This window comes from Triplophysa rosa, linkage group LG10 (assembly GCF_024868665.1).
Source record: "Triplophysa rosa linkage group LG10, Trosa_1v2, whole genome shotgun sequence".
Lineage (NCBI taxonomy): Eukaryota > Metazoa > Chordata > Actinopteri > Cypriniformes > Nemacheilidae > Triplophysa > Triplophysa rosa.
Genome location: NC_079899.1, coordinates 18,611,250 through 18,633,963, shown reverse-complemented (window position 1 = coordinate 18,633,963; position 22,714 = coordinate 18,611,250). Strand labels below are relative to the sequence as shown.

The 22,714-nt window shown below is 37.5% G+C and overlaps 2 protein-coding genes across 4 annotated transcripts; both read left to right on the top strand.

Moving 5' to 3' along the window:
- Positions 1 to 3,262: 3,262 nt before the first annotated feature.
- nphp1 (nephronophthisis 1) lies at positions 3,263 to 11,819 on the top strand. Of its 3 annotated transcripts, none has more exons than XM_057344818.1 (20): positions 3,263 to 3,502; positions 4,423 to 4,487; positions 4,614 to 4,665; positions 4,767 to 4,885; positions 5,150 to 5,384; positions 5,470 to 5,571; positions 6,145 to 6,239; positions 6,618 to 6,660; positions 6,777 to 6,861; positions 7,357 to 7,451; positions 7,563 to 7,691; positions 8,403 to 8,477; positions 8,579 to 8,689; positions 9,085 to 9,167; positions 9,267 to 9,343; positions 10,003 to 10,105; positions 10,305 to 10,417; positions 10,514 to 10,587; positions 10,878 to 10,922; positions 11,176 to 11,817. In XM_057344818.1, exons 3-20 carry the CDS (start codon positions 4,648 to 4,650, stop codon positions 11,422 to 11,424), a joined length of 1,851 nt encoding a protein of 616 aa, XP_057200801.1. In that variant the 5' UTR covers positions 3,263 to 3,502; positions 4,423 to 4,487; positions 4,614 to 4,647; the 3' UTR covers positions 11,425 to 11,817. The 3 variants fall into 3 exon arrangements, with proteins under 3 accessions (XP_057200801.1, XP_057200800.1, XP_057200799.1); XM_057344816.1 differs by lacking the exon at positions 3,263 to 3,502 and adding an exon at positions 3,630 to 4,098 and having other exon boundaries at positions 11,176 to 11,819; XM_057344817.1 differs by lacking the exon at positions 3,263 to 3,502 and adding an exon at positions 3,529 to 3,577 and having other exon boundaries at positions 4,614 to 4,885; positions 11,176 to 11,818.
- Positions 11,820 to 17,460: 5,641 nt separating this feature from the next.
- On the top strand, positions 17,461 to 22,701 carry LOC130560772 (myelin and lymphocyte protein-like). The gene is made up of 4 exons (XM_057344790.1): positions 17,461 to 17,627; positions 21,039 to 21,203; positions 21,444 to 21,581; positions 21,995 to 22,701. Exons 1-4 carry the CDS (start codon positions 17,553 to 17,555, stop codon positions 22,067 to 22,069), a joined length of 453 nt encoding a protein of 150 aa, XP_057200773.1. The 5' UTR covers positions 17,461 to 17,552; the 3' UTR covers positions 22,070 to 22,701.
- The last annotated feature ends 13 nt before the right edge of the window (positions 22,702 to 22,714 follow it).

Here is a 22,714-nt window from a genome sequence, read left to right as displayed (position 1 = left end):
AGCTTGTAATAATAAAAAATAAAGAATCTATGAAAAATCAATTTCAGAATACATTGTTCAAAGGCAGATTACAAATGGAAGAAACCTGCGATAATAGAAATGTTTTTTAATATTCCACGCATTTTTGTGTTTGAACGAGATGATGTATGAAAGTACAGCGGTACATTCTTCAGCATGTGCTATGGAATGTTGTTGCTTTAAGTTTTATATTATGATGAAAAGGGATATACATGAATGCGACAGTTTTCTCTTTCATCTACTAACCAGGAAAAAGTACGATTTTTTTTCTTTCACAAAAATGTGTTTCATCCATACTAACAAAGAACAAATGCATTAATATATATAATTATATACAGTACTATAGAAAGAGTTTCTTTGTCGTGTTTTATTTTTACTCTGACACATGTCACGTGATACGCGTTCATTCACGCACGTGTTTCCACAAACCAGTCAAACCCCGAGCTGTGGCAAACGGAGGTCAACATGGCCGATGTGTCTGAGAGGGCATTACAAGTCGCTATCCTTGTTTCGTTTGCCGCTGGTTTTGTGGCCGGATGGCAGGCAAACAGAATGCGAAGAAGATTCTTGGACTGGCGGAAGAAGCGTTTACAGGATAAACTCGCAGAAACACAGAAGAAGCTGGATCTGTCATGACGGATACAAAATATCACAAATTCTACCGGGTGAGCCATGTGTTAGTCATAGTCTAACCAATAAAACAATCAAGCAAGTTTACTAATGCACAGTGGATTATAATGTCGTTTATACAAAAAGTTATTTTATTCGGTTTTTATTATCTTTATGGTTTTCTGCACGCTTACTTTCTAGTGTCAAACAAGGCCTCCTAAAATGACTGTATTCCTGATCCTGACATCACAACCGGAATGAGGGATCTGCATTAAAAAACAACACCTCTCCAGTATTTAGTGAGATCAAGCGTTCAACCTTGGATTAATAGCACAATCAATCCACTGGCTGGAGCAAAGCATTGCAAAGACTGTAAACGCTGAGGAAAATGTTATATTTGTAAGATTTTATTTCTAAGATGTTTGTTGAAGCCATAAATCATTGTTTTCATGACTGTGTTTTCTCAATGTCTATTGCAGTTGAAATAAAAGTAAATATTTTATTACTGTACCTGTTGACTCGGCTATATAAAACATTATACCATGCACATTTTATTGGGGTGATGGTATGCATATGTTTGGGGTTTAAGAAAGGCATAAAGCAACACAAATACTTAGATATAGTACTTTTAATTCTGTTTTATTTATTTATGTCATTATCCAAGTTAAATCCCGTTGGGTCACTGTTTTATTTTTCCATATATAAATTTAAATGAACAACTTTTCCAAGAAACCTGTTTGACTAGGTTAGACAATCACAGCCCAACCCAGCACATAGATCAGTAATACAAGTTCTCTATATATTACAGGTCTAGTTTATACTAAAACATTAAAAAATGCAAGATCACTTTCATCCCAGTTAGGTTGCTGGTTTCCACATAGCCTTTCATTAACCAGCTAAGTGGGGGTAGCCCTGTTGAAAAAACAGCATATGCTGCCTAAGTAGGGGGTAGCCCTGTTGAAAAAACCAGCATATGCTGGGTTAGGTATGTTTTGATGCTGGTTTGTGCATGTTTAAAATGGATATGTGCTGGTTTAATCTGGTTCCGATCTGGTTTAAAATGGTGAAGAACCAGCATCAAAACATACCTAACCCAGCATATGCTGTTTTTTTCAACATGGAGGCTGGGTCCCCCAGTATCATTACAGGCACTGGAGTGTCATGGATCTCCTGTGCATCCTGAGAAATCAGGAGGGGGGGTAGAGTTGTTCTATTAACAACGTCCCTAAAATGCTATAGTTTTTCAAATAAATTATAATTTCAAGTCGAAAGTACATATGCACTTAATGTAGCTATTTTAATTATTAACTGAATTATTATTTTGTAAGTAAATCCAATCAAACTTACCTATATGTGGTTTTACTATAGAAAAGCTCAAATGTCAAGCTAAGGCTGTGTCTTTGAAACATGATCACTGCCAAAAAGATTGTATTGATATGCATCTACAGCTTACGAACCGTGGGCAAAGGTTCTTTAGGACCCGTGCGTCATGTAGCCAACGCTTCCCGGCCACCCCAAGTTAATGTTGGTAAAGCTGAGTAAAACATGTTACAGTTAATGACTGTTTTGTATCCTATACAGTATATCGGTGCCTACACATTTTGGCAGCATGAAAAGAAGAAATATGGCTTCATTTTTCTACCTAAATTAAATAATTTTCTAGCCTATTTGACCATTAAAAAAAGTGTAAAAATTGTATGAGAACCTACTGAATGTTAAATAATTTTGAATACCTATACATTTAAGTTTGTAATTAAAAAAAGAAAACTTTTGGCTTCATTTTTTCTACAAGGGACGCAGTTCTGACTGATTTAGAGGGCTTGCATCTGAACTCTTCACATGTTCCTGGGCACAGAGGTTCAGAGAAACCAAGTAAAAAACATACAGGGTGCTTCTCAATATGCCTCCTCGTTTCCTCGCTCCTCCGTCCTCCATCCTATGATGACCCGCAAACCGATCGAGCTCAGCCATCTTTAAGGACATCTCAATTCTCTAATTGCAAGGGCGGGAGGCGAGGATCGAGGAGAAATATTAAATATGCTTTCTAATCACTCTCGCGGTACTTTGTTGTCATTCGCAGATCAGTCTGCGCAGCGCCACGTGAAATCGATCACACTTGTTGTCCCATTGTAGTTATTTGGGACTGGAGCTGCCGGTTTTTATTGTTCTGTATTTCATATGTTGATATGCCACCCGAGCATTATGCAATAGATACTTATGTTTGTAATGCATTCATTTGTCATGACGTAAATGCAACTGCTTATGTATATGTATTTATTTGTATACACAATTTTTCTGTATACACTTCTTAATATGCATATATGTTGTTATTTAATATTTCTCTATAATACAGAAGCGGTGTTGTTCAGCCTTACAGAGCCCAGAGACAACTACATATAAATCTACAACAAAACATGGCTTATTACCTTAAGTAAGAAAACGCACTGCATTAAGAGTTTTTATTCTTGAATAGCTGGCTTAATAGAAAATAAATAAGCAATAATGTGAACTAATTAATAAATTAATTTTGAATTTTATCAAAACACATTAAAAAATGTATCCGTCGTGTTTACGTAAATGTCTGACATCCACGACACTCCTCCCATCCGTTCTGTGATTGGGCGTTCGCAAGGAATCCTGGGTAGGGGACTTCAGTGGAGTCTGCATCAATGCGGGCTTCGTCGAAGACCGCATCGAGGGCACAAAGGTGGCGCTCGCGAGCAGACTTCTGAGTGCTATAAAAGACAAATGGGACACCCTACGAACTCGTAGACTTGGCGAGCACGCGCAATTTAAGTGCACGAGACCGCAAGTCCACATGAAGTGCGCCATTTGGGACAGGGCCTCTAACGGCTGATATTACTCACAACTCACCGTGAGTAGGCGGAGTTTAGTGACCCTCCACTGTATTAATAAATTATATAACTAACGCGTCACTAAATTAACAAATGTAAGTATACAGTAAACATTACATACGAAATAATGAATGAATAAATACCGTAATGGAAAGAAGAGCTGTATTTTGATGTGTGTGACAGTTATTGGTTTCAATGTTGTCTAGGCAACAACGGCCACTTCCGCTTCCTGTTAGTATGTCCCAGTGTGTGCAATCTCTTTGCCATACACTCAAAAGTACCTACTATTCCAACACAAAAACAGTACCTACTATTAGGGCATAGTATAAGTAAGCGAATTTGAACGCAGAGTTCGGCTGTCGCGCGCACAATGATGAGGTCATATTAGTGTCGCAAAGTAGTCGTATCTTAGCAACCATATCAGGCGCGTCTCTCATGGCGCCGCTATTCTTTCGGATTTAACAAATACGAGCACGATTTACAGAATCGCGTATTCAAAACGCCGTTACAATCAAGTCTGCTGTCGTTTTGTGCCTATGACGGATGTAAGATGCCCCCCAAAAGGAGAGGACCTCTTCAAACTGTTCAAAGAGAGACGGATGACATGAAAAGAAAGGTTGAATTTACTCTTTCGTTTGGAAGCAATGGATTTGGCATTAGAAATCTGACAGCGCAAATTAAGCTACAAAAATCTACGTTTTACAGTCGCGCTTAAATCATATTATTAAATCAAATTACGCACTGCACATGCAATCTTATACAATAGTAAAGCGACTTTATTGTACTTGTAGTAAAACCATAGCAACCACAAATTTACCATTATTTCAGTGCATGAACCATAATTTAACCTTGATATTTGTAATAAAACTCAAAAACATGGTTACTATACTTGAACTATATTAAAACCACAAGGGAAAATATTTCTGCATCTGTCTTGTAGGTGGATGCTTTGGTGCAGCAGGCTGGTAAACCAGGTACACCAGACAGGACAGAGACGTTTAAAAGGTACAGTAGACGGATTCTCCATATATTTTGTTTAAGCATTGTTAAATCGCTTAAGGATACATACTTGGATTTCTAAAGTATCTTGCACACGACACAATGTATTCTGTAACCATGTTTGCCTTTCAGGTGCAAAGAGTTACAGCTTGCAGTGGCAGAAACGATGAAGAAATTATCTAAAGTAACACCCCTGTCTATAATACAACATAGCAGCACTATATTATAACGGATAATTGTTGTGTCATATTGTTGATGAATTTGCACACTTCTGTGGGTGATCAGGCAGATAAGCCGGCTCCAGTGGGGAACTATGACCAGTGTAAGAGGGAAGAGGAGAGGCGTTTGTTGACCCTACAGGAGCATCTACAGTCTCTAGATTTTGACCTGCAGCCTCTGGATGAGTATGTAAATCTGCACATTAAAAACAAACAGTCTCCAGTTGTCTGTAGAACCATTTACAGGGAAGAAGATGCACCGATATGTAGACAGAAATACCTCTGGTCTAGTTTTTGCCTGAATTTACAGGAGATACATATTTGTAGGAGGCATCCACTGTGCTTTTATATGTTGAGAAACACATTTATGTCTGAGCAGTTTTTTTTCAGTTACCAATTTCTTCAAAACAATTACATGCGATACTAAATCTCTGTTTCCTGGCCATGTAGGGATGCTGGACCTAGTTCATCTCAGGCAGAACAGGAGAGTGACGAGGAAGATAGTGATGACGAAGATGGCAGCTCAGAGGACGAAAGTAGTGGAGAAGAAGTTCAGGATGATTATGTTGCTGATGAAGATAATGAGGATACAGATGTTGGTCCATCTGACACAGGACAGGGATCTGTTTCCTATGTTGCTCTCAGTGCATTTACTGGGGAGGAGGAGGGAGACCTCAGTGTTCAGGTGATCAAAGTAAAATCGGCTTATTTTTATAGAACAGTATGTATTCAACCTTAGGTATTCCTGTACTAAGTATTGTTTCTTCTAGAAAGGGGAGGTTTTGAAAATTCTTTCGAAGAATAAGGATGGTTGGTGGCTGGCATGCAATTCAGCTGGACAGAAGGGTGTGGTGCCCAAAACATTTTTAAAGGTGAGTCTAGTTTAGCCCAACATTGTCATGTCGCAGAGCTCTGATGAGCCAGCAGAGCCTACGCCAGTACACGCTACAGTTTATATCCGAAACCAATCCTAGATCAAGCTTTTGTTACTTTGAAAGACTTTGGGTAGGCACAGTCATTTATTGAATGTCTAAAATAATATACTGTTTTGATGTCTGATCTGCATGGAGAATCTGTGTTAAAGGAGTAGTTCACCCACAAAATGACATTTACTCACCCTCTTGACATTTCAAACCTGTATGACTTTCTTCTGCAGAACACAAAAGAAGATGTTTTGTAGAATGTTGGTAGCCAAAAACCGTCGGTCCCCATTCACTTCTATTGTATGGACACAAAACCAATGCAAGTCAATGGGGACCAACAGTTATCTGTTACCAACATTCTTCAAAATATCATTTTTTGTGTTCTGGAGAAGAAAGAAAGTCATACAGGTTTAAAATGACAAGAGGGTGAGTAAATGATGACAGAATTTTCATTTTGGGGGTGAAAGAGAATTTTCTCAGATAAATCACAGTTCGATGGAAAATGCAAATGTGTCTCTTCAGTTGGAGTCTCAGCAGGAAAGTGAGGGAGAGAATGAAGATGAGGGAGAAAGTGAAGAGGAGACTGAGACTGAGTCTGACTCTGAACCAAAGTCCAGGTGATATTCCATCCCTCTCCACTAGAGAGCAGCATTGTTTTTACATTCTATCCATGTTGCGTTGTAAAGTTCTGTTTAGCTGCTGTGTCTTTTGTTTCTTTATTAAAGCTGAGTGAATAAGGTTCACAGTTTGTCTATATCTTAAAAAAATCTTATCTTACTTACCTTCGAGTTGTTCCAAATTTGTCCTACTACGGGGGGTGGGGGGGAATCTGTCTGGTTAAAAGCATTCTTGTTCCAAATATCTTTCTCTGTGTTCATCAGAACAAAGAAATTTATACAGATTTGGAACAACTCGAAGGTGAGTAAATGATGACAGAATTTTCCTTTTTGGGTGAAGTATCCCTTTAATATGTATTGATATATTTTTCCAATCAGCAAAACATCCAATTGGGACATGGTGCGGAAGGCTATTACTGAGGTACACTCTGTACCTTTAATACAACATACTTTTGACTAACTCCCTTCTAAACCACACATAATATAGAGTACCTTAAAATAAGCACCCACACAATCTAAATCATGTTGTATTTGCAGATAGATGCCACTGACGTTCTGGCAGCGATGGGTGCCATCCCTTCAGGCTTCAGACCCTCCACTCTCTCCAGACTTCTTGAAGAAGGTCACTTAATTCTAGACTTGTTGCACTCCTAGGGGTGGTTTCCTGGACAGGGATTATTTTAAACCAGGACTAGGCCTTAGTTAAATTAGGATATTTAAGTCGTTTTAAAAAAAACATACCTTACAAAAACATTACTCGAGACAAAACAATCGCACTGATGTATTTTAAGATATGTCAGTGTAAGTTGTTTTCGATCAAAACACCTCTAACATTTAAATTAGTCTGGGACTAGTTTTAAGCCCTGTCCGGGAAACCGCCCCCTAGTGCATAGCTCAGTTTAGGCATGCTGGTTCAGACTTTGCGGATCAGGGGTAGAAAATATTTTAACATCAAAAGTTAGACATTGAGCTTTAACATGTTAAAGTGGTACATCGTTTTTTCATGTACAGTATGTAGGATGCTATTATACATGTATTACGTGTAGTTTTTATATCTTGTGTGTGTGTGTGTGTGTGTGTGTGCGTGTGTGTGCGTGTGTGTGTGTGTGTTGAGCAGGAACTTCTTACAGGACGAGTCACTTCATTCAGCCGAAGCTTAGCCAATCACAGCTCTCTTTTAAAGATCTCCATCTAGACCCAGACACAGGGAAGGTATCTACCTAAAACATACCCACAAACATTAGGCATTTATATGTACAACGTAAATATTGGCTTCTCCTTTTAACACGTTGACTATTTATGATTTTGTGTCTGTTTGTCAAGGTTCACGGTAGTCCATCTAGAGTGAGTTTAACCCTGACCCTGTGGAGCTGTAGAATGATCCCGCCCCCCGGGGTTGGGTTACAGGTGCTCAGCAGGCATGTTCGTCTGTGTGCGTTTAACGGAACCCAGGTGACATGCATCATTTTCACATATACTACCAGAATCTAGGGCCCCCTTTATCATCTGAATTAATAGTTTTATTTACATATTAAATGTGGAAAAGCGTATGTAATTTCATTGGGTGCTGGATAGATTCTGACATCGTATGATAGTCATGTGGCAAAGTAATCAGGGCGTAACCATTTAAACCAAACACAAATAACCTAGAATAATAGGTTTAATGACAAGGGTGCTCGGATAAAAAACATGAGTTATACACATACCAACATTTTAAGGCACGGTCCAAACTAAATACTAGGAATATTTGAGTCAAGCAAATTACTATGTTCTGTCATATTTTTCTTTGGGATCTGCAATATGTTTGTCTTTGATCTGGATTTGATCTGTTCAGCCTTTTTTCTTATTATAATTGCTTATCTTCATGAATTGTAAATATTTGACGGAGGAGCCAAAGGTATTTCATGAAATGAAATGTACTCAGTCAAGCACTATGGTGTCATTAAATATCCAATAAGTATTATACACAGCCAATATTTGCTTTAATATTTATGAATGAGTCATTTAAAAAGTTATTGTAAGCTTTACAGCAATTCTAAAGCACATTCAAACCATTGCCTTTTAGAAACTGGTATCACGTGACACAGATATGTGTACATTGTATTCCCTCTTTGTTCCAATTGAAGCTTGCTTTTAAGTAAAGTTGAATATTTTCTCTGTCAGGTTTTGAGTAACATTCACACAGTCAGAGCCACTTACAACTCAAAGAGCCCCAAGTCATGGAGCTTTTCTCCAAGGGTAAGAATCATACCCAAGCTCACATAAATGCACTAATACGTACTCACATACATGTGCACTTCTTTCTTTATAGTTTCTCCCGTATGTGTGCTGTATTTTAGATGGCTGGAATGCTTCCTTGTCTACTGGATGGAGATTGTTTTCTGCGTTGTGATTCTGAATCTCCTGATCTCGGCATTCTGTTTGAATTGGGTGTAACCTACATAAGAAATGTGAGCGGCAATTCCTCGCAAGAATAATTCTCATTGTGTGATCATTCACATGTCAGTAACAGCCAGCTCTGATCCTTGAGGATATCTGACCTCAACATTTATCTCTTTCCCTCATTCGTTCCATTATCACACAAGAAACACCCCAAACAGGCTGATGATTTCTCCATTTGTTCTGTTTCATTTGTTGTGCCAAATGATGATTTAATACCACATAGCTATGAATTACTGGTTATGCTAGAGTAACTGCATTCTATGAGTTACAGAATAAGGGGGTTCTGTGAGTCAGCGGTTCTGTAGAAATAAGAGGGATTAGTGAGTCAGTTATTCAATAGGAGTAACAAGTTTCTGTGGGTCAGTAGTTGCAGGGAGGTGAAAGTGTTTCTGCTCTGTTACAGTCCACAGGAGAGAGAGGAGATCTTAGCTGTGGTTGGGCCTTCTTAAAACTGTTTGATGAAAGTGGAGCCCCCATTGCTCTACGGTACACACACACACACACACACACACACTAATAATATTACAGAATGTAAGCAATCTACTGTAATTCTATTGTTTTCTTACGCTGTATATATGTGTGCAGAACACAAGAGCTCACGATTCATGGTGGCACACCATTTGAGAGAGAAACAGATTTGGACAGCACGTCCACTAAGAGAGGTAACAATTGTCACAAAACACACACACACTTGTTGGGTGTCCGTGTTTTATAAGGATTTTTCATAGATGTAATGATTTTTACACTGTACAAACTGTATATTCTATTCCCTACCCCTAAACCTAACCATCACAGAAAACATTCTGCATTTTTACATTTTGAAATAAACATTTAGTTTGATTTATAAGCGGATTTTCTCATGGGGACCAAAAATGCACCCACCAGGTCAAAAATCGCTGGTATTACTATCTTTGTTTAGCAGGACCACACACACAGCCACGGAAAATGATTATAATTTATTATGAAAATGATTATTATCATAAATTATTTTCAGTTTTTCTGAATGAACTACTTATAGGTATGTGTTGAGGTAAAATACAACAGTAATATTTGTACATGTTTCCAGAAAAAAGTTTTTAAAATTATTTTACACCTTGACTTTATCATAGTTTCATGTGTCTTGTCATGCCGTCAGTCTTTCACATTGCTGTTGGATGACTTTGTCACTCCTGAGGTTTGATTTTATAGAAATTCAACAGACACTGGACTGAAATGGCCACAATACATCTGGAAATGCTGATTAAATGAAAATTTGGAATCGTCTCTTAATTTTTTCCGCAGCTGTATAAAACACAAACTCATCTCAGTGCTTTCTTCACAGCCGCCTCCACTGGTGTACTTCAGCAGATGCTGCTGTCCAGGAAACAGCCCAAACTCCTTGTTAAACTCAAGTCAGCAAACGCACGTAGGAGGGAACTTCTGAAGTAAATAGTCAAATTCTCTCACTTTGCATTGATATTGTTTTGTATTGTCTGAATTTAAATATCTTAGTAATGTTTTGAACTAGGTCCTGGTTACATGTTTATCTTGTTTTATTTGAAAAAAAAAATCTGTTATTTAGTAGAATGTTTAGAAAAATATGTGTATGAAGCAGTAATAGCTTTTTCCTTTATGTTCCATAAGTCTTCTGCCAGACACCATAGTTGGACGTTTGTCCTCACTGCAATTTCTAGCAATATACAGGCAAATACTGGCTGATGCTCTTTTGCTTGACAGAGTCACAATGCAGAGTGCAGGTATTACACACAAACACACAATGTTCAATGATATTAACTTCTTGTGTAAAAAACCCAAAAGGCAATGGTTAATTTCTGTGTTGTTCTCTTTCTTAGATGTGATCTGCAACTCAGTTTTAGCTTCCTTCCCTGATGTGCTAGATCAGCCGGATCTGATGGATGCATTTAGGGTAAGACACAACACACACACACACGATCATGACAGGGACCATTAAAGGGACAGTTCACCCAAAAATGAAACTTTAGTTCTTCCAAATCTGTATAAACTTCTTTGTTCTGATGAACGCAGAGAAAGATATTCGGAAGAATGCTTCTTGGACCCCATTGACTACCATAGTAGGAAAAATAAAATGGTAGTCAAAAGTGCCCCAGAACTGTTTGCTTTCCTACATTCTTTAAAATATCTTTTATGTTCAACAGAACAAAGAAATGTATAAAGCAATTTTTCCCATTTTTACAGAAGTCGTGGACAGAATCAGAGAGTAACCTAAGACGCTCTGACAAGGTACGGTAAAGCCTGTGTGAATAAACTCTGTGTGTTTTTGAATATGTTTCAGAACTTTAGTTTTTTGTATTCGTTCATGCAGCTCACACACAAATACACTTTGTGTGTGAGCTGCATGAACGAATACAAAAAACTAGAGTAAGTTCTGAAACATATTCAAAAACACACAGAGGTTGCATGTTTCACAAGTTAAATTAATACAGTACATTCTAAGGTTTATTCATGCTACAATATGTGTTTCTGTGTATTACAGAGGGACATTAATGTGTTAAAGCAGTTGTTTGTGAGCGTATACATGAGCAGTGTGTATCCCCTGTTGTATTCTGCGGCGATGCCCGCTCCCTGCTGGGCTGATGAGGACGTGGAGTCTCAACGTGCTCGCTTCATCTACAGCCCTTCCCAAAAACTCTCAGAAGGAACCATGCTGTCATCTCAATGTACACATCAAGCCTTTGACATCACACAGGTTGCATATGACTTCATCAGCAGCGCCCAGCACTGACAGAATAGAGACTGACTTACAATGTCAATAGCAGATCTACCAGATCAGAAACCGTTCTACACCGTACAATTTCACGAATCAGTACTAATAACTAACGGAGCATATCTTTGATAAAGGTTTGCAATTAATGTTTGAGCTTTTGTATTTCTATACCAAATAAATAGCTGAACTATTATGAGTTTGTTTAATCCCTCTCACACCCAGCTCAAGAAAAAGGGTTAAGATGTTGAAACCACACCACACACCTCCAGTGAAAAGGCTTGAACACACCTACTTGTTTTTTAGAAAGTCGTCAAATCTATGAAATAACACAAATGGAAGTATTTTGGACAGAAACATTATCGAATTAAAATGATCTTACATTTTTGTCTATGAAGTACAGTTGCAGAAAAGCAAGACAATTACATTTCTACAAAACTAAGTTCAAGCCTTTGCATTACATTTTTTAATGATTGGAAACGCATTCAGTCAAAAGTTTCTAATAAGAACAAATTTGTACTCCTTTGCCTTACAGAGCATCTCATAGTCGTCTGTGCCTTAAATAATGGTCCATTTTTAAGTACCACACCTCCTGGGTAAACTTCCCACCCTCTTCTTCTCTTGTACTTCGTCACGCACGCACGCACGCACGCACGCACACACACACACACACACACACACACCAGTGTTGCCAGATTGGAAATGTCCAACTATCGTACTTGGAAGAAAATTATTGTGCACGAGTCAATCGCACAAAATAGAGCTATTTAGCTAGACAAGATTTTTTTGACATGACCTGCGGAAGGCTTTGGTGTTTGGTTGTATGTTTTCTGTCAGTGCTTACTTTTAGGCTGCTCTACAGACTCTGCCGCCTTCTTTACCTTTCCCCTGTCTTCACCTTCCTTCAGGACTGACATAAGCGCCGCTGCCTGCAGTGGGAACGTTAACTCTAAGAACACCTGATTCCTTTGTAATTCATAAGGTAGTCGTAAGGATCGCCGTCGAGTCCAGCTGCTTGTAGTTTCAGCAAATAAATGTGTGTTTTAGTCGCGTTTTTTGTTCCTCCTATTGAATGCAGCCATTTTGCCTTAGTTTTACCACTCGAGGGAGCGTGTCCCGGCGTGTTCATGTGGGAAAGTGACGTCAATGCATACCCTCTATAGAAACCATATAATTACAACGACCATCAAAATTCTGAAATTATTGTACATTATGGGATTTTTTTCATTATTGATCGTACAGAGGTCAAAATTATGGTACAAATACGACGATTATGGTACGTCTGGCAACACTGACACACACCACGTATTTAACATATTCTACTCCAACACATCTCATACACATTCCCATCATTTCGTTTTGTTTCTGACACGCTGCCTTGCCCTGTCATCCTCAGGTGTGGCATAAGATCCTTAGTCAAAACATGAATCAGTATTAAACGGTTTGAATTTAAAAAAAAAAATTGTAGTATCAGTGATGAGTAGTCATGGGCGAGACATGCCAGCTGAAAGTATCATTAATTATTGTCCTGTTAAGAGCATAAAAGATGCATTCCTGTGCTGTGACCCGTGTTTACGCATTGTGTATCTAAACCCAGCGGTATGCAGATCACATAAGCTCAATGAACACTGAGGAGGACAGACCCGCCTATTATTCTAGTGGTCGATCACATCGTTTTTTAAGCTATTGATGATTTTTATGAATTTTTCCTTCAAATCATGAATATTTTCTTACATTTACAATATGAGTTTCTTTCAATTCCCAAATAAATATAATGAGACATTGTGTAAACGTTCACCTTTTTCATGAATAAGTCTGTGTTTATCTGGTTTGTGTTTGTAGTCATTGTAGCTAAAATCATAAATTACTTCCATAAATACCACAACAAAGCTCCTGCTTTTTAAACCATTTTTATCATAGGGATTCAGAAAAAAATCCTCTTCTGACTGAGTTGGACGACATATGAGTCATGAGGATTTTTTTTCTGTCCAAGCGGGCGTTTTGACCATAATAAACTAAAATGTGAATCGGACATTCGAATCTAAAGCTTAGATCAAAGGTCTGGTTACAATAGACTTAATCTTCTGTGTGAAGAAATGTAGGTCAGTAAACTTCTGCATCACCACATTCCTTTTTAAAATTGATTCATTGAATATAACTGATTAATTGATTCAAGTGATTCATAATTAACTTGGGACTACAAGAATCATAAGAGGAGACTGAGGAGTATGCTGCGTATTGATTTTGCAGTACTGGAGTTTAACTGGTATCGTTGGTCAGTGTTTTAAATGTACTTGCACAATCAGTCTTCAAGACCTTTATTGCCTTAAAGAGAGCTTTGATCTGCCGCCCTATATTCCAGAACAATGTGAACATAGCCAAATAGCAAAATAATATGTAGGCTACTATTCATTTATATAATAATTCATTTTGCTGGCACAGACTTTGAGACTTAACATTAGTTTTAGAACATTAGTTAAAATTAACTTGCTAGAATTCCACCCTACCGAGTTTCTTCCCTGATATCAGTACACCATGAGAAAAACTGAGATGGATACAACAATACATGTGACTAAAATAATGTACTCTCTCCAACCTGCAACAAACCTTCAACAGATGTTTTTATTAGGTTGTTATGAAAGTGACAGGTGAACTTTAATCATACATCAGTTAGAGAAGATGTGAGTATTTTTTTATTAATTTTTTTTTTTTTATTCATTCATTTATTTATTAGATATTATTTATTATAATGATCTTGCTTGGTCTATAAACACCATGCACTGTGCTGTGTTTTACCTTTCTGTGTTTTTCTTATTTGCTCCCGTAAAGCTGCTTTGGAACAATGCACATTGTGAAAAGCGCTATATAAATAAAATTGAATTGAATTGAATTGAAGTATTCAAGTCTGTGTGTATGTGGGTTAATTTTTGGGCCAGTCTGAAGCAAGGGCTGGAGGGGACGATGCCCACCAGATTTTCCTTGAGCCCCTCCAAAATGTCAACTTCTTAATTGTATTATCTATTAAATAGTTATCTGTCAAATTATTCACGGAAAATGTGCAAATTATGCATGCAACGAACAAACCTGTTCAGCCAGCCTAGTACCTATGGGCTTGGTCTGAAGGGGCGGGTTTGCGGGCGTTCATATTTCATCACAGCAAAGGAAAATTGAGTTAGTAAGATGACACGCCTGGGTGGCCTGCTGCTGTGGTGATAGAAAACACACACACACACACACACACACACACACACACACACACACACACACACACACATATTCTGGAACTGTCTGCATAGAGATAGATGATAGAGATCAACTTGTGTAAACACCTTGGTTTTTATCTCAGATAAATGTAACATTGTGTAAACTTGCTAATCATATACAAGCAGAACATTCTCTAAGCACATGCCGACAAATGGCCCCAAATCTGCTGGAAGATCTTATTAGATTCCCTGAAGTCTAATTGTGTTAGGTGCATAAACCACAAACCAAACCAGTTCTGAGGTGAAACCCAACAAACCTTACAAAAGCATAAACCTAATGAAAGTTATTGATTATGAGTGTACAGATATTTTTATATTCAGTGGTATAGCCATATATGCTAGTGTTTATATAAAACACATATAGACGCTGTGTTTGTGTTTGTGCATGCTAAGAGTTCTATAAACACCAGCTATCAGTAGAATTTTTTTTTCTCATAAACATTTCATGTCATTTTTACTCGAGGTAACCAGATCACAACAGGCACAGTCAGGTATTGTTCAGAGTGATGCAACATTACAAGTGTTCCCATGAGCAACCAGGTGTGTGTACCTGTATGTGTGTCTCCGTCAGACACAAGATCCGCCAGCCAGTCAGACAAAGGTAGTTTCTGTAAGAGCCGGTCTGTTCGACACACAGCCTCTCACCCTGGGGAAAGAGAGAATAATGTTTGTTTGCTGAACCAGCTGATGTGTATCGCCATTTAAGTGGAATTGAAAAGCTACTGAAACCTTTTAAGTTTCAATAATAAAATGTATAATAACACACACACACACAAAGTCAGCTGATAGGTTAACTGAAATGACTGGTATCCCTGGATATGATGGTTAAACATTCACTCAAATTGTTTCTACAGTTGCAACTGCAAGGGAGGTTTCGGTTTGCTCTCACTCAAACCTCACCCAAAATATCAAGGTGGTGATTTTGGTTAAAAACTGGGCTGATAACTAAATGGTTTTAGATGTGAAACCTGTAGTTTGAGCCTTTGCTGTTGAGGAACTCAAGGGGAAGTACCTTTGTAAACATAATTGTGGGGAATTGGTGTCAATCCTTTTTTTACAGAAATTGCTACTTCCTGGTGCTATAAATCCATAACTAGTTTCTGCAAATGTGGTGTAGGCTGGATAGAGAGCTAACAGTTTTGTTGATGATGTCATCAGTGGATCTCATTACTAAAACACTTAGACAGTTCTCAGACATTTACATTTGCTGCGTCCCAATTCGCCTACTTACACTATGCACTAAAAGTATATACTGTTTTTGTTATGGAAAAGTATATACAGTACATTTTAGTGCGTAGCAAAACTGTATGCACGCACTGGGACATACTAACGCAAAACGGAAGTGGCCGTGGTTGCCTAGATGACACTGTGATCTTGAACTGTCACGAACATCAAAATACAGCTCCACTTTGCATTTAAGTAGGTGTAGGCTATTTATTAATTCACTGTTTCATATGTAATGTTTACTGTATACTCACATTTATTCTTAATTCTTAATTAATTCTATTTTCAAATACTATTTAGGATGGATAGTATGCGGATTGGGAAGCAGCAATTGTTTTTAAAGCAGTCAATATTGGGATACTTTTGGCTAAACTACAACTGACGTCTGTGCAATTTCTCCATTGGACAATGTAACAATTGTTTATGTATTATCAAAACTTTTCATTTCGATTTTTTTAAGTGTGATAAATCAGCAAATCACGGAAGAGTCAATTATCATTATGCAGAGTCAACTACAATAAACTATACTACATGAAACAAAAACTAAACCAGTGGAGATCAAAAAGAAATCTAAGGACATTTAGATGGCACTATGAGCAGAGTTGAGTCCTAAATGTCTAATCATAGGACCTCAGATGGGACATGAACATCACATCAATTCTCAGAAAAACATTACAACACATCTGCTGCTTAAGATCTGTGAGCTGTCAATTTCTTAACTCACATTTACATTTATTCATTTGGCAGACGCTTTTATCCAAAGCGACTTACATGTAGGAGAGCATATAAACATTTTGTCAACACGCTAAACAGTACCGTTAGTTTACAAGGCCATGTTAGGAGGATTAAAACTGAAGTAAGCAAAGGAGAGAATGAACAACAGACAGACAGTCAGACAGTTATTGGTTAGTCAAATAAATGCGGAACAAGTATGTTTTGAGCTGTTTTTTGAAACTTGTGAAGGATGCTGCAGTTCGGATTGGGCCCGGTAGTTCATTCCACCAAAGGGGAACCGAAGGTTTTTACTTATTCATTACTCAAATAACTTCTGCTTGGTTTGGTTTTACATTATTGCAGTCCAATTAAAAATGAACAAGACACTGGGAAAATATAAATATTCTTCAAGGACAGAAAGGATTTTTGGCCATTTCTTCCCTTCTCTCTTATAAATGGAAACCAGCTTAGAAGTTAAAGTACTTTAGAGTAGGAAAACTCTTCATCTGCACCACAAAACCACATCCTCTCAGTTTTTTCATCATTTGTTTGCTTACTTTTTGTGTTAGCGTTTTTTAGCCTTGTGAAATTGTATTTCGTTGAGAATCCAAAAATTAAAACTTACGGATTTTACTTTTTAAAATGTGTTTCATTTTAACGTAAACGCTTCAAACAAACATGTCATGACGCATCTTTTACATTGGAAGTGAAGTAGTGGGTTTCATTGCATTCATAACCATTTGTGGTGTGTTGAGGAAACATCTGAGATCTAATCAAACCAGTTCTGCCCGACACAAAGAGTTCAACGGATCTTTTATTTGAATAATGACAAGTGCAAATGAGCCAGAATAAGAGGATAGGGAGGGACGTTGTGAGGGATGTGTTTAAGTAGTCACTCATTGTCCCTGTTCACATTTGAGATCTGACAATCATTTGGTATCACACACAATGTCTGCTGCAGTGCTTCCCAGTGGCGGTTCAATTTTTACCACCTTGCCTGATGTTCTCTTCTTCCCAGAGTTTGTGAGTATGATTTGTGATTTAGTCAAATCAGAAGAATGTAAACATGTGGATGCTTATGGCTTAGGGAGGATTATAAAAGGATTCCAGGATATTGCTGGATTTGATGGTGATGTAATTTTAACAATCACTTTAAATGGTTTATGAGAAGCAGTTGGCTTTGTGAGATCCCAATATATTTCATATAAATTTGAAACATATGTTTCATGTTTCTAGTAACATTCTAGCAAAAGAGATTTACAATTAACTTCTATGAAACTACTAATGTGTTTTCTGCTACCGCTTTAGAGTCTAGTTAATGCTACCTTGTACATGATTTAATACTTGTTAAATCGAAAAGTCTACAGGTACAGTGGACCAATGAACTTACAGTGTTAGATTTAAAACAGGTGTACTGAAATGCAAATGAATAGCTGTTATTGCAGTTATGACTGTCTGCCATTTAGAGGCAATTGATCAGAGCAAAAGCCTTAATTATTGTGCAATGCAGTTTACTGTGGGGTGGAGCTGCTTGTAAAATAACTGTACACTCTCTTTGCTTTGTGGGATAGGCATATGAAGATGGAGTAATGGTTTATATGTGCTCTGTAAAAAGTTTTAAACCAAGGCTATGGTTCAAAAGCAAATAGTGTTAAACATGGAATGACTCTATAAGTGAGAGGTATTTTTAGATGAAAATGAACACGCACACACGCATGCACGCACGCACGCACGCACGCACGCACGCACGCACGCACACACACACACACACACACACAACGACGCGCACGCACACACACGCACACACGCATGCACGCACACACACACACACACACACACACACACACACACACACACACACACACACACACACACACACACACACACACACACACACACACACACACACACACACACACACACACACACACACACACACACACACACACACACACATAGTTCTTAAAGGGGTCATATGGCGCGAACAGTGTTTTTCTGTGTCTTTGGTGTGTTATAAGTTGCCCATGCATGTATTAGACACGTAAAATTGCAAAAATTAAAGTGTGGACAAAAGATGCATTCTATCTAAAAGCGAATGCTCACCCAGACCTGCCTGAAACGCTCGTGTAACCACACCCCCACAAATCTACGTCAGTTCTGGTATGATTGACTAAGACCCCCAAATGTATACGCAAGTAAGGTGGGCGTACCTGTCAGTACAATTGCTTTGGAACCTGATGTTCCAAATATGGTAAGAGGCGTTACATTTCCTCACACGCTTGCAGTATTCGACCAATCACTACGCACTGGTTAACTGGCCAATCATAGCACACCTCGCTTTTCAGAGCGATGAGCTTTGTAAAAAATCTGCGCGTTTCAGAGAGGCGGGGCTAAAGAGGAGATACAAACATGCACGGTATGTGGAAAATACAGCGTTTTTGAACCTTAAATCGTGTATACACATCATAATTGATAAAGTTTAATTTGCTCGTACTTGTGAAAGCTCTATACTATTGAATTAACAGAAGCTGTGATTAGGGCTGTCACGATTATTAAATAATCGTCTCATCGCGATTGTTTGACCTCATCGCGATGGTTTCAGATCATCGCAATTATTGCACATCTCTATAGAAGACACTAGGGGGAGCTGAGTGCATCTGCATATTGCATTTTTTTAGTGTATATATTGTTACTAAAGCATGGTAATACTGGTAAAATGTACCACCACAACACAATCACTTAAAAAAAAAAAACATACAATTTAATATTATTTAAGCAAATCTCAGTGTGAAAACCAGTCTACCAAAATTTCATTAACACACAAGTAAAATTTTACTGTAGTCTTGCAAGTGAGAAAAAAACAGACTAGAAGCTTTTCTATGACTGATAGCATTTTAATGGTGGCTTCAATTCACACCTGATCAATTTACTTAATTTACAAGTATTTGGTGGTTGTATTATTGACAGGTAAAAGCCTAAACCTTAAATATATGATGACCCATTTTTTTCCGATGTATTTCCAAGAAAAAAACATAGTCTTGTATTCAGAACAATATGGTCGTTTCAATCGCTGAATCAAAAATGTATGAGAATTAAATGTCAAAGCTCAAAAACAGACAATTAATCGTCATAATCACCAAAGCCCTAAGACAGACAATTAATCGCCATAATCGCAATGATTTATTAGACAATTAATCGTCAATCAAATCTGTGATAGCGTCATATATATATATATATATATATATATATACAGTAGTCAACATTTGAGTGGATCAAAAAGGTTCATCAAAGTTGTCCTAAGACAAGAACAATACCTGTTCTTGTCTTAGGACAACTTTGATTAACTTTTTTGATCCACTTCAAATATTGAGTACTGTATATACACACACAATTTTAGTGACCCTATATGTGTGTGTGTGTGTGTATTATATCCTTGTTTTTGTTCAATAAAATAAGAAAGAATGTGTGTGACACAGACTCAAATTTCCTGTCTTACACCGTGTCTACACTGGATGCGGCGTGGCGCGACAAAAGACAATAGAATGCATTAGAACCCATTATAATTTTACATTTTGTCCACACTGGATGTGGCGTGGTGTGACGCCGACAATCCCATTACAATCCCACTACTCCCATCCGGAGTAGACACGGTGTTATTATAAATGAATAGTTCCGGTTCTGGATGCCGATTGGCCAATAAAGCATTGTGTTGTGTTAGTGTATTATATTTCATTATTGTTTACATGTCTTCTGGGCATTTTAATTTGCTTAATAAAATAACGTTCACATGTAAATTGATTTAATTGTTTTTATTATGTATGCATTTGGTATTTGTAAAACAGCTCTCAAGGTTGTGTATTTTGAATTGAACCTTATTCATAATATACAGTAGAACAATAAATACAAACAAACTAAAACAGAGGTAAACATGAATTAAGAAAGAACTGCTTTTTAACCTGTAAGACATCAATTGTCAGTAAAAACCAGTTGATACGACTACTTTGTTTTGTACTAAGTGGCAAAATTTCATAAGAAACTCATGACACACCCATTAAATAAGATCTACAGGGACTAAACTAACAAGAGTATCCTGCTAAAGCTGGTTGAGGGCAAAGAGACATTTCTATTTAATCCCATTAAGCAAACATCAGTTTTTTAAGACAATAAAAATCCTAGTAGCCTATATTTAATACATTTAACATACTGTATATACCATAAAGAATAATGTTCACCATGTGTTTTGCATGTGCATGCTTACAGACTTACTAGGTTCATTTGATGCAAACCTAATCTTGATCAATCCATAAAATCACAGAAATAAACAAGAATAGAAAAAAACAAGATGATTTTTTATGAATTGGTAATATTTTACATTTGAGTTAGGGGATCTTTTTTCCTTTGATTATTATGTAAAAGGATCTTTGTTTGATACAGGTGTTTGGTGGATTGGTGTGGACCCTGGTAGCTTCCACACAAGTGGTCTTTCCAAATCCTCTGGGCTGGGTCATGTTTGTGTCCATATTTTGCTTTGTCATGACCACCATTTGGTTCTTTATATTCCTCACTGGTAAAAACCAGAGTGGCATCTGGCCTAGTCTGGTAAGAAATTTCAGTTCATAGTACATATTTTTTTGTCATGTTTGAGTATAATTTGAAGTCTGGGGTACATGAACATGAATATATTTATAAAAGCAAACTATGTGTATGTGTCTAGGTGGATGGTTAATGAAACTATGAATGAACTTTATTTATAATAATAACATATGCAAAGTAATAAGTGTTATGTGTTCATATACTTTTTGGCACCACTGCCTAACTTCTTTCTTCTGTTCACATCAGGATGTTGGATATCATGCCACTGCTGCATTATTTTATCTAAGTGCATCTGTGCTTCTGGCTCTAGTCACTATCACGTCGAGAGTATCACCTCTTGCAAGTGGTTTTTTCAAGATCTACCAGATATTAATTGCCGCTGTGGTAAGACTCATACGTCCCTGTAGTACATCAAATCCAAGCATGCCATGTAATTTCCTACCCACCCCGTTTAGAAACATGGTAATACAGAAGCTCTGGCAGATATGTAGTGTATAAATACAGATGAAGATGAAACGTGAGAAGCACACTCATCAGTGTTAAAAAATGTTGCTTGTTTGGGTTAAAAAACAATAAATGGGTTTCAGTGTACTTTTAGCTTAAATGTGATTAAATGAAAGCCTTCATTGTCACGTGACATACAGTGAGTCAATAAATAAATAATAATAATAATAATTGTTAGTATTTTCATTCCATTACTTTCAATACGTCACAGTCTCCTAAGGTTTGCAAACCCTTGGGGTTTAGAAGCTCCTGAACTAAGGATGACATAAGATAACATTTTCATTTGTTTGCAGGTGATGGCCTTCATTACCACATTGCTGTACTGCATTCATGCAATGTTTTCCGCTTTCCGGTGGAAGTCGTCCTGAAAATATAAAGCCATAAGAAACACTTTTCTACAGAACATCATTAAAAAGCCCCAGATGAACCAAACAGTGAACCAAACGCATGACAGCAAATCCTGCCAAACACAACCTCATCCAAACTACACTGTACCAGCAGGATACCAGGGACAAACCCACCACCTAAACTAAACAATCAACCAACCAACCAACCAACCAGGCAACCCCAAACAACTATATGGATCTATATGGATATAAGGGACCAATCTCTACCCTAACCATTCAACCAGCAGAATAAACAGAATAAACCTTAACTAAGCACCTACTGTATATTAATAACCAAACTACAGGATAGTTGAGGATGTGCTCAGCAAGAAACAATAGGTTTTTTGGCATTTCTTGTTTTTAATTATGCAATAGATCAGTATTTTTGCCAGTCTGTTTTCAATGACATATTCTTATATGAATTTTATTTGGTCTGTTTTGTTGTTAAATGTTTTGAAGGGTCTCCCATTCTGATTTCATCTAAAGTCTGTAAATGCATTTGATGTGTGCTGTATGTTCGAGCTGTCAAAAACAATCGACCAATCTTTGCATGGAATGTGGCTTGTGTATATATTCTGGAATATTCCCTTTAAAATAAATATATGAGATATCCATAATGTTTGACTA